This window comes from Sinocyclocheilus grahami, unplaced genomic scaffold (assembly GCF_001515645.1).
Source record: "Sinocyclocheilus grahami isolate Dianchi unplaced genomic scaffold, SAMN03320097.WGS_v1.1 scaffold526.1, whole genome shotgun sequence".
Lineage (NCBI taxonomy): Eukaryota > Metazoa > Chordata > Actinopteri > Cypriniformes > Cyprinidae > Sinocyclocheilus > Sinocyclocheilus grahami.
In genome coordinates this window covers 331259-345212 of record NW_015505705.1, presented here as the reverse complement: position 1 = coordinate 345212, position 13954 = coordinate 331259, and the positions used below count along the sequence as shown (strand labels likewise).

Genomic DNA, 13954 nt, shown 5'->3' with positions numbered 1-13954 from the left:
TGTTTTTCCCCCTCAATTTTTTAAAATGGGGTTGGCCAGAGATTTTTTTTTTTTTTTTTTTTTTTTTAACTCATTATGAATGTATCTTTTACCTGTTTCTATTGCCTATGTTTAGTTTCAGAGTTTGTCACATGCAGCAGTAACGGTCACTATGCTTTACTGCATGCTCAAATCATGGGTCATATTTTTCTGGGTGTTCATGCAAAAGATGAATCCCCGTGCATCCTGTAGCACGACCAATGTGCTTAGCTTGTCGAAATATATCTTCTATACATATTCATAGTGATTATATGTCTTCCTAGTGGGGAAAAATGTTAAGTAGTTCTGAATTGTGATTATATTTACAGCAAATACATGCCATATCTAAAGTGCACTGAAGAGCTCTGTCCTCTAGGCTTTTCACACGCACATTTCGAGTGACGAGGGCGTATTTGATCACGTAAGGGTCACAGTGGCACCTCTCTTTCATCGGCACTGTATATACATGTGCTTTCAGTTCATCTGACCCAAAGCTCTCGACAGAACTGCTGTATTTAACAAATGTGTGTGTGTGTGTGTGTGTGTGTGTGTTTTATTTGGTGGATTCCTCCTTCAGGATGCTGGCCATGCTTTCTTTTGTGCAATGTGTACTTATTCGCTCAATGAAATTGTATTTTTTAATTTCGATGAACAGGTTGTTGATAAATCTATTTATTATGTGGAGGAATACTGTGCTGTATTTTGGATTGCGCCATCTGTTTCTGTGTATTTTAGCTGTTTGTGCGAGTGCGCTTGCGTGTTTACGTCGTCATATTGGGGGATTCAGATATCTATGTTACGATTCGGCTGACCCCAGAGACATTATAGCATTACGTCTTCAAACTGTTTTAGAGAAATATATTTGATATGGTATAATCTTGAGAGGAAAGCAGACTGAACACAAAAAGATGGATTATGAATGGTGTAACATTTAAAGCTGCCATCTGTAACAATGCCTTGTTGATAAAAGTCTGGAGTTCCAAGGCCCCAAAGGTGTTTATTTGATTCTGGGGAAGCATATCATGGGTCAGCCTCAGTTGTTTTTGTCAGTTGTATAGCATTCCAGACTGTATTATGGGTGAATGATCAGCCTTCAGGAACTGATTTTATGTGTGCAGTCGTTTTACTCCTGTTATGCAGGGTTTTTAATATCCCTCAAGGGCACAATGAAATTATTCATTCTTGGTTAAAGTGTACGTATTTCAGGAAAGCAGTAATTTACTTATGCTTTTGTTCCTTGTTTACATTTTGGTACAAATTTAACATCTGCATGGCTGTTCCAATGTTCGCCATGGACATGCTGAGCAACATATTTTGGCTTTGAGCATTGCAGATTTATTTTTGAAGCTTAAAAGCACTGGAAAGTTTGTCTCTATTTAGGGTTTGGTTGAGGAAGGGGTCAGAAGAAGCCAGCCAGCAAGATTGTGTGAATTAATGCATGAGATACGCATTCCAAAGCACTAACTGTGAACATCTCCAGAATACAGACAAGTATCAGGTTGTGGATAATATATATATGTGTGTGTATATATGTCAATGTGTATGTGTGTGTGTATATATATATGTACATACATACATATATTTCTTTTGATGACTGATGAACACAATGTAACCACTTGACATTTCAAAGGCATTAGAATTTCTTCAGGTGTATGTAATGAAAGCGTTGAACCTGACATTGCTATCCAGTTGTTGATGAGAAGCAAGGTTTTATAGGAATTAACTCCTTTTGTGAAGGCAACGTTCCTTTGTAGCTTTTAGCCCAGTAGTAAACAGAAGTCTGTGGTATTAACTTTATATGTATGTATACACAAACCACAAAACTGCAATTCAGTAACGAGTACTCGATCTGTAAGTAAAGTGCATACCAAAAGTGCACATTTATGTATGGAGCAATTGATGTTGTATGTATGCAATAATAAATGTAATTCAACATGAAGCATAATGTTATTGATTATTGTCTGCATCTGATAATATTACATCTGATAAAATATTTAGCTTTACTTTTAATTGCATAAACAATATTTAATTCGAAAGTTTATTCAATGTTTATTTAATAAAATAAGCAAAATCACATAAATTAAGGGTTTAACCTGTACATTTTTAATAAATTTTACTAATAAGGTTGCAATAATAAGAAAATAGTTTTAAATTAAGCTCCTACTATATTTGAGGGTTAAAACACCTTTACTGTCCATTTGTTTTAGTATTATTTATGTAGTATTTATTAATATTTTTAATTAGCTTTATTTTTTATGTTTTATTTTATTATTTTCTTTATTAGTGTTTGTTTTTTTTAATTGCTAATAGTAATTTTAGTAATTCAACTTTTATTTCAATTAGTTGACAATTACAACATTTCTAATTTTAACTTTAGAATCTAACATTTTATTTCAGCTTTATTTTATTTATGAACGAACGCGAGTTTAAACGAGTTTAGGCCCTATTTTGCCGAGATTTATTAATATTAAGAGGGACAAATCATATCAGATTTAGAGCCTTTATCTTGTAATCTCCCACTTCCGGTCAAGCGGGATATTCTGTCAAGTCTGTTGCCGCTGTCTTCACACCGTTATGTGAAGGTAAATAGATCACCGTGATTCCTATCTATCAACATCACCACAGCGCTGAACTGAACGGCGGATCCGGCTCTCGCTAACACAGCCATGACAGGATGCCAAAGGAGACGCACCTCCGTCTCAAGGGCTTTTCTGCTCCCCCGTTTACTGTGCCTGATGTGTTTTGCTGTCATTAGTCTGGCTGAGAACACGGAGATGGTGAACGTGGTGACCGAGAGAAAAGCGGAGGAGAGCCACAGGCAGGACAGCGCCAATCTGCTCATATTCATCATGTTACTCACACTCACTATCCTCACGATATGGCTCTTCAAACACCGCCGCTTCAGGTTCCTACATGAGACGGGTTTGGCTATGATTTATGGTGAGAATTATTTCATATAATCACATTCAGGAAACCTTGTGTAGGTGGGCACCAGAAATATTGTGCATGAGCACACTGCATGTTCTCAAAATACTTGTTGATCTGTTCAATAATGTGTTTTGTCTCAAGAAATTACCATGATAACCATAGTTTAGTTTCACATACTGTAGCCACTAATATGGGAAAATATATAATATATGGGCGTAATAAATACTTAATCTAAATTTGAAATATACAAATATTGGTCTTAATTTGTATACTTTAGTACATTATACATGCAGTATAAGTCAAAGTTTAATTTAATTGTGTAATAAATTCTTATAAATCTAAGTTGAAATAATAATTATAAGAATTAATTTATATATTTTAATAAATTTAATACATATAAATCCGTTTCAATGCAGTTTGTGTAATAAATAATTCTAAATTTAAATCTTAATTTATATATTTTAATACATTTAATAAAATTTCTGACATATTGTTATTTATTTTTATTTATGTATTTTTCATTGGCAGTGGTGGCTAACCCCACATTACTACCATTTTACTTTCGTAACAATAACAGGTATTCTAGGAGAAACTGTGATAACCATGGTATTTATTTGTACTGGTAGCTTGACAACTGCTTTTGCTATTTCTCTGTATGTGATTTGTGTAGCATGCTGTGTATTAAAACTATATTTGAAATATATGTTTTCTGTCCTCAGGTTTGTTTGTGGGTATAATTCTGCGCTTTGGGGTCCATTTGCCTCAAGACTTAAATGACGTCACCCTGACTTGTGCCATGAACAGCAGTCCCACCACCGTACTGGTGAACGTGAGCGGCCGATTCTACGAGTACAGCCTGAAAGGAGAGGTCCGGGACAGCAAGGGCCATGATGTGCCAAATGCAGAGATGCTCAGGAAGGTACTGCTGTTAAACACTCTAAAACAGAGGTGCCCAAACTCGGTCCTGGAGGGCCGACGTCCTGCAGAGTTTAGCTCCAAGCTGCCTCAACACACCTGCCTGGAGGTTTTGATTAGCTGCTTCAGGTGTGTCTAATTGGGGTTGGATCTAAACTCTGCAGGACACCGGCCCTCCAGGACCGAGTTTGGGCACCCCTGCACTAAAATAACAAAAAATGTCTTACGTGTTATTCTTAATAATACGGGAAGTCGTGGCTTAATGGTTAGAGAGTAGGACTCATAACCCAAAGGTTGTGGGTTCGAGTCTCGTACTGGCAGGAATTGTAGGTGGGGGGAGGGAATGTACAGCGCTCTCTCCACCTTCAATACCACGACTGAGGTGCCCTTGAGCAAGGCACCGAACCCCCAACTGCTCCCCGGGCGCCGCAGCATAAATGGCTGCCCACTGCTCCGGGTGTTCTAAAACAGGGGTGCCCAAACTCGGTCCTGGAGGGCCGGTGTCCTGCAGAGTTTAGCTCCAACTTGCCTTAACACACCTGCCTTCAAGTTTCTAGTATGTCTAGTAAGAGCTTGATTAGCTGGTTCAGGTGTGTCTAATTGGGGTTGGATCTAACCTCTGCAGGACACCGGCCCTCCAGGACCGAGTTTGGGCACCCCTGCGCTAAAATAACAAAAAATGTCTTACGTGTTATTCTTAATATAGTTCTTTCCTACTACTGAATGCCAAAACTGTATTTTAGGGTACATAATTTTGTTCTCACCCCTGCAAATCTGCTTCTAGGTTACTTTTGATCCTGAGGTTTTCTTCAACATTTTGCTGCCACCCATCATCTTTCATGCAGGATACAGTCTCAAACGAGTAAGAAAATGATTAAAACAATGTCACAAGATACAAAAAGTCTGAAAGAAAAGCTTGTTTTATTAGAAATTCTGTCTCGTATCAATTACTAATGTGGCTGAGCTGTGTTCATTCATTTTAGTAATAATTTCTTTATTCATTTTAATTATCAGAGGCATTTTTTCAGAAATTTGGGGTCTATCCTCTCCTATGCCTTTGTGGGCACATTGACATCATGCTTTGTTACAGGGTGAGTGATGATTTTTCTGAAAGCTTTGTCATAAAAAATATAAATGTAATATTATATAATTCATTTTGTTGCTCTGTGCAGGTTGGTGATGTACGGCTGTGTGGTGTTTATGAAAGTCATCGGTCAGCTTGGAGGGGATTTCTTTTTCACTGACTGCCTTTTCTTCGGTGCTATTGTATCTGCTACAGATCCAGGTATTGTTGTTACTATCAATTTAGTTGATCTTATATTTAAAATATTAAACTATTGATTGATTTATAGCCAAAATCAGAGTCATCACAAGTTTAAATTACTTACAGTGACTGTTCTGGCCATTTTCAATGAGCTGAAAGTTGACGTGGATCTCTACGCGCTAATGTTCGGTGAGAGTGTCCTCAATGATGCTGTGGCCATCATCCTGTCATCGTAAGTGCATATCCTTATGTGTAAAAATACACACACACACTTTCATTTGAGGTCCTCAGGGTTGATTCCTATGTTCACATAATCTCATCCTATGATTATTTATTTTTAATAGTTCAAGATTAAACAGGATTTTGACACTACCTTTCAAAAGTTAGGGGGCAGTAAGATTTTTTTAATGTTTCTGAAAGAAGACTCTTATGCCCACCTAGACTGCATTCATTTGATCAAAAATACACTAAAAACAGTAACATTGTGAAATATTATTGCAATTTAAAATAACTTTTTAAAAATATATGTTAAATTGTAGTTTGTTCCTGTGGATTTTCAGCATCATTACTATAGTTTTCAATGTCATAAATGTTTTTACTGTCACTTTTGATCAATTTAATGCATCCTTGCTGATAGTGCTGGGCGGTATGACCAAAAATGTATATCACGGTATTTTTCAAAATTATACCGGTTTCACTGTACATGACAGTATTTTTTTTTTCACACATGACCGGGTGTTAACCATATTTTCTACCGATTGAGAGAGGAAATACTGCAGTATTTTGACTTAGAATGCCCTATTTTACTGTCACGATGAGTGAATATTGTCAAAAAATACCACACTAAATAGTGACTAAACACGACCCCTTTTAATACATGTTAACCAGGAGTCACTCTCATTTATAATCGCGGCATCGTCTGATAAAATCAACATGCATCTACACTAAAGAGCGGCTATGTGGTTGTTTTGGCTATATTACTTTTTTGTCTCATGCAGCGCACTGCCTGGGTAACTGAGTAACAAACTAAAAAAAACAACAAACAAAAAAGTGCATGTGATATTAACAGAAGAACTACGCTCATATTTATAATTCCAAACAATCAGTAAGCGACAGGTGCTAGGAAACGCTGTTTTGTACTCGTTTATTGACGAGTCGGCTGCGGTGCGGCCAACTGAATGCACTGCTTCTCTGCCGCTCACTGTACAGAACAGACGCAGAGAGAGGTGACACTTCACCGGGAAAGTCAGACCTCGTGGGCGCGGGACAGCACTGGCGATATCTTCCAACTGAACCATAGCTAAGGTTTATCCAAAAAAGTCGCTAGGTTTGTCAGTATGAATATTCAAAGGAAAAAAGCAGCTAAAAGGGTCTGAAAGTTGCTAAATCTAGTGCTAAAGTCGCGCTCGTGTGTGTGTGTGAGACTCGGGAGCTGATGGAAGGGGGTGGTGGATATTTGTGGCGGTCAATGTGGATATTGTGGATTAGTTCTTCTGTGTCATCACGTTCTATTAGTTCTACAGCTTCAGTTTCGGAACTTTCACGCTTAGTAACACATACAGCTGTTCCCTCACCACAGTGCAACAGTGAAAAGGGACCCCTTTCAAACAGTGTCACGTTCCGAACGTTGTTTAAGCGACATACACCGGTATTGCAAATTTTTATCATAACAAAAATAAACACCGGCATTCGGTATGAACCGGTATACCACTCAGCACTACTTGCTGAATAAAACTATTAATTGCCTTCATAAAGCTGAGCCCAAACTTTTGAACGATATATATAACGTTGTATATGTTGAGATATTTTAAGCGTACAAGCTTTTCTGTGTATTGTTAGCATGTTCAGTCGTGAAATGTCTTATTTCAATATGAAGAAGATATTGTCTTTCTCACCTACTAACAGATCAATAGTGGCATACCAGCCTGAGGGAGACAATCGTCACACATTTGATGGCAGTGCCCTGCTCAAGTCACTGGGTGTCTTTCTGGGAGTTTTCAGTGGGTCTTTTGCAATGGGGGCTGCAACTGGAGTCATGACAGCTCTGGTATATATATATATATATATGAATGTATAGATATATGAATGTATATATGTATATATATATATATATATATATATATACAGTATATATAATTGTTATTATTTAATTCACATAAACTAGCCAAAACAATCAGTTTAAACCTGTCTAAGGTAGTTTCTCTATTAATATGTGCTTCTATTTAGGTCACAAAGTTCACCAAGCTGAGAGATTTCCCCTTGCTGGAAACAGCCCTTTTCTTCCTCATGTCCTGGAGTACGTTCCTATTGGCTGAGGCTTGCAGCTTCACAGGTAACTATGGCAACACTATGATAGAAATCTCTGTTCAATCGCATGTTGTATATAATATCATGGAAAAAGTCATACTGTTAGTTTATGCAGACAGGTGGCATCTCTAAATTGCTTTATTATTGCAGGAATACTTTATTCTAATTGGTTAATCGTGGAAGAAGTTGCTCACTAGGCTGCATTGATTTGATCAAAAATACAGTAAAAACAGTAATATTATGAAATATTATTACAATTTAAAAGAACTGATGTTTCACGGTTTCCACAAAAATATTAAGCTGCAAAAACCGTTTTGAAAATAATAGTAAGATTTCTTAAGCAGCAAATCAGCATATTAGAATTATTTCTGAAGGATCATGTGACTGAAGACTGGAGTAATGACTGCTAAACATTCAGCTTTGCCACCACATGAATAAATTAATACAAAACATTGTAAAAATATTTACATTTTATTGTCTGTGTTTAGGTGTGGTTGCAGTGCTCTTCTGTGGCATTACTCAGGCTCACTATACATACAACAACCTTTCTGCTGAATCGAAGAGTAGATCCAAACAGGTAACATACAAACAACTATACAAATTGTTTGTTTTAATGGGACGTCTCACGGTTGAAGAATTCTCTGTTTTCTGTGTTAAAGGTGGGGTAAGCGATTTCTGGTAGCCAATGTTGACATTTGAAATCACCAAAACAAACACGCCCCTACCCCAAAAGGGTCTCGCCCCTATTTTGATAGCTCTGCCCCACACATACGTACGCAACCCAGGCAAAGATTAGTTCTGTGAAACAAAGCAAAACCAATGTTACACCGTGTCTACACCGGACGCGAGTGGCGCGGCGCGACAAAATACCGTATTGGCCCGAATATAAGACGACCCCCCTTTTTCCAGATGTACCTTTTGGAAAAAGGCTTTTTAAAAAAACAAATCTTGTTTTTTTTTCTCAGTAAAACACAACGGTCGCTTTGTCGCGTCCAGTGTACTAGACAGACTTTAGCTGTTGCGGCGCAAACACGATGTTACTCACCTATCGAGAAGAAACAAAGCAACCTCGGCGTCCGATCGCAGGCCTCCCACTCCTTGAGTTCTCTCCAACGCTGGAAAGCTGATCCGATATTTACACGGGTCCTACTTATTGCCTTAAGCCTTCTTTTGTTCCGCAGACGTTTTACTCTTTTGTTTTTTATCCGCCATCTCTATCTTTCTGTCGCTTGGCTCGGCTAATGTCCATCCTGTGCACTGAACGCTCTCTCCTCCACATCATGAGTAGACACGCCCCTTACTGCTGATTGGCTACAAGTTTGTTTTGCTAGTCGGCCCGAATCAGTTTTCTAAAGCGTTTTTGAAAAATCACTTACCCCACCTTTAAAGATTTGTATAATGATAGTATTTTCCTCCGTTTCCCCAACAGTTGTTTGAGCTTCTTGATTTCCTGGCTGAAAACTTCATCTTCTCTTATATGGGCTTGACACTTTTCTCCTTCCAGCACCATGTGTTCAATCCCCTCTTCATCATAGGTGCATTTGTATCCTTTTGTAGCAGTGTGTTTGTGCTGTACTCATGAATTGTGTACAGATAAACATTCACACATTATCCTTGACTGTGGCTTTCGTTTTAGCTGGCCATATTTCTTGGCAGGGCGGCTAACATCTACCCCTTGTCTTTCCTGTTAAACTTGGGCCGCAAGAATAAAATCGCCTCCAATTTCCAGCATGTCATGATGTTTTCAGGTAATACCTGCAGCAATCAGAGACATTTGAAGTGCGTAATGTTCTTTTTTCTGTTGGTGATGATGTCATGCTGACCTCACAGGGCTTCGAGGGGCAATGACCTTTGCCCTCTCAATTAGGGACACTGCAACTTACGCCAGGCAGATGATGTTTTCCACCACCCTACTGATCGTTTTCTTCACTGTGTGGGTCTGTGGTGGTGGGACGACCCCCATGCTGTCACTCATGCAGATTAGGTGAGTCTCGGTTACATTCTGAAAGCAAATTATGTCTTTCTTTCATTGTCTTTTGCTTAAATCACATTATCTTTCCACAGAGTGGGAGTGGACACAGATCAAGATAATTTGGTAAGTTCTACTCATGTCTGCTCAATATGCAATAGTTGATAGAAAAAAAACACTGTTTAACGTTCAAATATTTACTGTACAAATCTGAATCATAAGGGTAGTATAACAGACTACATTACCTCTCTTGTCTTGTGTTTTTCTCTCTGCTCATATAGGTCACAGCACCGGATGGGATGACACAAAGAAATACCAAGCATGAGAGCGCCTGGCCGTTCAGACTGTGGTACACTTTTGACCACAAGTATCCTTCAGTAGTTCTGCCTAGCTGTATCAACATTTAAATTGTCCATTATACATTATTTATTTATAAATCAGAATGTTTTTTGACCATACACCCTACATATTAGATTAGACTAACTTGGGCAACCGTAATATATTTTACATCTCCAGCAGTATGTCTTCAGTGCAGCATTTTAAACAGTAGAAGGTGCTCATGATCAGCAATAAAATTTACATCAAACTTAGATTTTTCCATCTGGGTTTCACTAGTACAGGAATACTCAATGTTTTGTCAGCCTGAGTATGAGTTTTTATAATTTAACACCACATGTCAGTTAATGGTCACATGACATGCAAGTAAACAAATATATTTTATTTAATAGTAGTTTTTTTTAGATTTATTGTTTTATTTGTGAAATTTTTTTTTTTTAATTTAATTTTACGTTTTTGTTTTAATCGCTTGCTTTTCATAAACTCATGAACCCCCTGCAATTCCTTCACAAACCCCCAGGGGGAAACCTTAAACTAAATATTTTGACAAAACTTGCAAATGAAACGATTATGATGATTCTCATAATTTATTATAATTCTATTCAATTTCAGCTTTATTGTCATTGTGCAAAGTGCAGGTACAATGCTGATTAAATACAGTGAGCGTCCAAGCCAGAACTATAAATAGGCATGCAATATATAAATAAATTATGAAAAAGTGAGAAATAAATGTCACTATATGACATGGTCAAAATGGTAAACGTGCTAAATATAATAATTGTGCAGATTATGTAATTATATGTATTCATTGAATGTGACAGTAAAGACATTTACATAATTTTTTAAAAACTTTATATTCATAAAAAATGGATGCATTCAATTAATCAAAAGTAACAGTTAAATCATTTATGTTCCAAAACATTATTTCTGAGATCCTGAGAAAAATGTATCATGGTTTCTAATACAAAAATATTAAGCAGCTGTTTTCAACATTGATAATAACTTACTTGAGCAGCAAATCAGCATAATAGAATTATTTCGGAAGAATCATGTGACGCTGAAGACTGGAGTAATGATGCTGAAAATTCAGCTTTGCCATCACAGGAGTGAATTACATTTGATAAAATATTCAATTAGAAAACAATTATTTTAAATTGTCATAATATTTTACAGTATTACTGTTTACTGTATTTTTATTTTTATCTGTATTTTTTTAAATGTAGCCTTGGCAAGCATAAGAGACTTCTTTTAGTGTAATTAATAATAAATAGGAGTAGTATACTTTTAATCTTTTAATCCTTAACAAAGTGTTCCAGTTATTTAAAACCCTTCCTCACTCACAGTGGGCCTCCACTCACTTCCACTCTGCCGGCCTGCTGTGGTCCAATAGCACGCTGTCTCACCAGCTCGCAAGCCTATGCGGTAAACCTATGAACACATTCAGCTGCTGTTGGCTCATACTACAGTGTAGAAATGTGTAAAATCATATGAACATAGGAGTGTAATCAGAATACAGGAGTGCAAATCATGGGTTTTCTGTCCCCTTCTGCTAGAATGCCGGTCAGTTGCATGATGAGGACACAGAGCTGATTCTGAATGATGGCAGCAGTTTGATGTACAGTGACATGACGGTCAGCACGGATGCCCATGGCATGCCCACCAGCCAGGCTGGGCTTTACTCACTAGCAGGAAGATCAGACGATCCTCTCGACAGGGAGCTTGTGTTCGGAGGCACCCGTCTGGTTCTCCCCACAGATGAGCCTCCAGACCCCCTGACGTCATTCCCTCCTCCTCCGCCATCCCCGGCCCTGTCGGACCCTCTGCGCCACTGAGTCTGAGCCTGCCAGACAGCTGCTGACCTCTTGCCCTCTATGTGACGCTTTCTTTCACAGATATTAAGTTAAATTATTATGCTTTTACTGTTTTATTATATTGTGCCATATATATATTGATTTGTTTGTTAAGACACTGGTGTACAATGGTTGTGGTTGCTAATCCTCCTGTTCCTAATTTCTCCCCCAAAAAAATCCTTATTGGTCAAATGTGTCATAAAAGATTCTAAACAAATTTTCTGTTTGAGTAGTGTTTAGATCAGACTGCATGTCTGCATCTATTGTGAATGCATTGATGTGTCCAGATTGATCATTTCAAAGTCATACATAACTTGTGGCTCAGTGTGGATACATTTTTATAAATAAGTGCCTATGTCCGGTAATCTGGTGTTTGTACTGTGCTGTCTGACTCATCATTTCCTCATTAACATTTATGACAAAGAGATTTAATAATACATAGGAAAAGTGACTTATTTGAAAGAGTTTTGTTGCTGTTCCACACCCATTGATCCTCTAATAAATGAGATTTGATGTACTTTTTAAACCAGTGTTGAAAATTATTTAAGTGCAGTCATTTTCTTCATTGATTCATTTATTTAAAATATATTCTGACATCCGGTAAATATTGCTAGTCGCAATTTAGCTTGAACATACTTGAAAATTGTGACTCAAACTAATGCATTCATCTCCAAAGGGAGATTTAAACTCTTACAAAATTTACTTTAAATCCCTTTGTCATAAAGCAAAGTTCTCCTGTTTCACAGAGTGAAACTACCGGATCTTAATTTGATTGCTTTGCAAGGAATAATAAAACGTTGCGCGTCCTTCCCGTCGTCACATCTCGTGGATTTATGAATACTACTATGTAAAGCTTCTTAATATTCATGAGCCAAATCTTCGGAATTGGATGGCAACTGTACAGCGTCAGAAATGCCTAATTAATATTTATAAGAAAGCCTTAGCCATTGGAAGTTCACCGAAGAACGTTAGCATGACCTAATTAATATTTATGAGCTAAGACTTCTCTACAACCAACCAACGCAAAACCGTACCAAGTGCAAAACATTTTATACTTTGCTGTGGCGGCAGTGGACAGGACACGTAGAACACCGTGTACCCCAGAAAGGGTAAGTTCAACTTTCTCAACGGTAAAAAAGCTCAGACAAGTCAGCGAAATTTACGTTTTCTTAACAGGATACGATAATCAAAATTGCGCAACATCCAGAATCACTGGGACTTGGTTCTCTGCTGACATGCAAAGACCTGTGCCTAGGAAACATCAGAAAACAGAGACGTAAAAAGAGGCAAAATAAAGTTTTATAATAAAGTAAAGTAAATAATAATAATCATATTAAAAATATTTTTGGATTTTAGAAAATTCTAATAAGTTTGGTGTTGTATGATCAACAGGAATTAATTTCACCTGCTATTAAGACTTATAACAAACATCTCTCATTACTGTCTTTTCTAGGTTTTTAAACTCTTCTTTTTAAAACTGGCTTTAGCTGTTTAGCCTAATATTTAATCTGGACAATCAAATTTCTACCTTCTACATGTGCAGTATGCTATTTTGATTAACCTCATTGATATTGTAGCAGTGTGGGAGTCTGAATATGAAGTGCACTGATGTAAGTACAGTAAGTTTAAGATGGGGCGTTGGCTGCAGGGATTTTCTGCATGTTCTTTCAGCCTCTGAAATCTGTTTCTTATGAAAGATTTTCACTCCAAAGATCTAGCCACATAGACTGATGGGGTGAGAGACTCCGCTGGACAGTTTGTGTCTAAATTGTGTACAGGAAGGAATTCACCCCATGAGAGTGATATAAAATATCTGATATCTGTCTTTGATGTCCATAATTCCCTGTCATTATCCGGTGCACATTCCGAGGAAGTAAAATACACAGAAAAATTATAGGCTATCATACCATGTCTGGCATACGTTTTTTAGTTTCTATGCCTTTTCCCATTTGGACACTTCTTGCTGGCTGAAGGTAACAGATTCAGTGAATTCAGTGTGATTATTTCTAAGGTGATTAATATACAAATGTGTTTTTGCACACAGTTCATAAATTAATAACAATTGAATATATGGTGTTGATTTAATGCACATTTAAACAAAGGAACCAAACTCCCTGTACATACCGCAAGACAAGTATTGCATTGTGTCAAGGGCACATGGACGGTCTCATGTGTTTGAGTCACTCAGGACTGACAAATCAGGAGCCAGTTGCATGAAACCTCCTTAAAAGGTTAAAAGTTAGTTTACCCAAAAATGAAAATTTGCTTAAAATGTAGTCACCTTCAGGCTATCCAACTTGAAGATGAGTTTGTTTCGTCCTCGGAACAGATTTGGAGAAATGTAGCTTTACATCACTTGCTCACCAA

General features: G+C 37.4%; 1 protein-coding gene and 1 pseudogene across 2 annotated transcripts; both read left to right on the top strand.

Moving 5' to 3' along the window:
- The first annotated feature begins 2544 nt into the window (after nucleotides 1-2544).
- LOC107555173 (sodium/hydrogen exchanger 6-like) lies at nucleotides 2545-12098 on the top strand. Of its 2 annotated transcripts, none has more exons than XM_016237872.1 (16): nucleotides 2545-2958; nucleotides 3714-3865; nucleotides 4646-4723; nucleotides 4876-4952; nucleotides 5034-5146; nucleotides 5252-5357; nucleotides 7031-7172; nucleotides 7352-7457; nucleotides 7921-8009; nucleotides 8862-8975; nucleotides 9069-9180; nucleotides 9263-9416; nucleotides 9497-9527; nucleotides 9683-9768; nucleotides 11054-11159; nucleotides 11291-12098. In XM_016237872.1, the coding sequence occupies exons 1-16, from the start codon at nucleotides 2685-2687 to the stop codon at nucleotides 11567-11569; spliced, it is 2019 nt and encodes a 672-aa protein (XP_016093358.1). In that variant the 5' UTR covers nucleotides 2545-2684; the 3' UTR covers nucleotides 11570-12098. The 2 variants fall into 2 exon arrangements, with proteins under 2 accessions (XP_016093358.1, XP_016093357.1); XM_016237871.1 differs by having other exon boundaries at nucleotides 3666-3865.
- A 496-nt stretch (nucleotides 12099-12594) lies between these two features.
- The window catches only part of LOC107555172 (four and a half LIM domains protein 1-like), an 8690-nt pseudogene continuing 7330 nt past the window's right edge, over nucleotides 12595-13954 (top strand).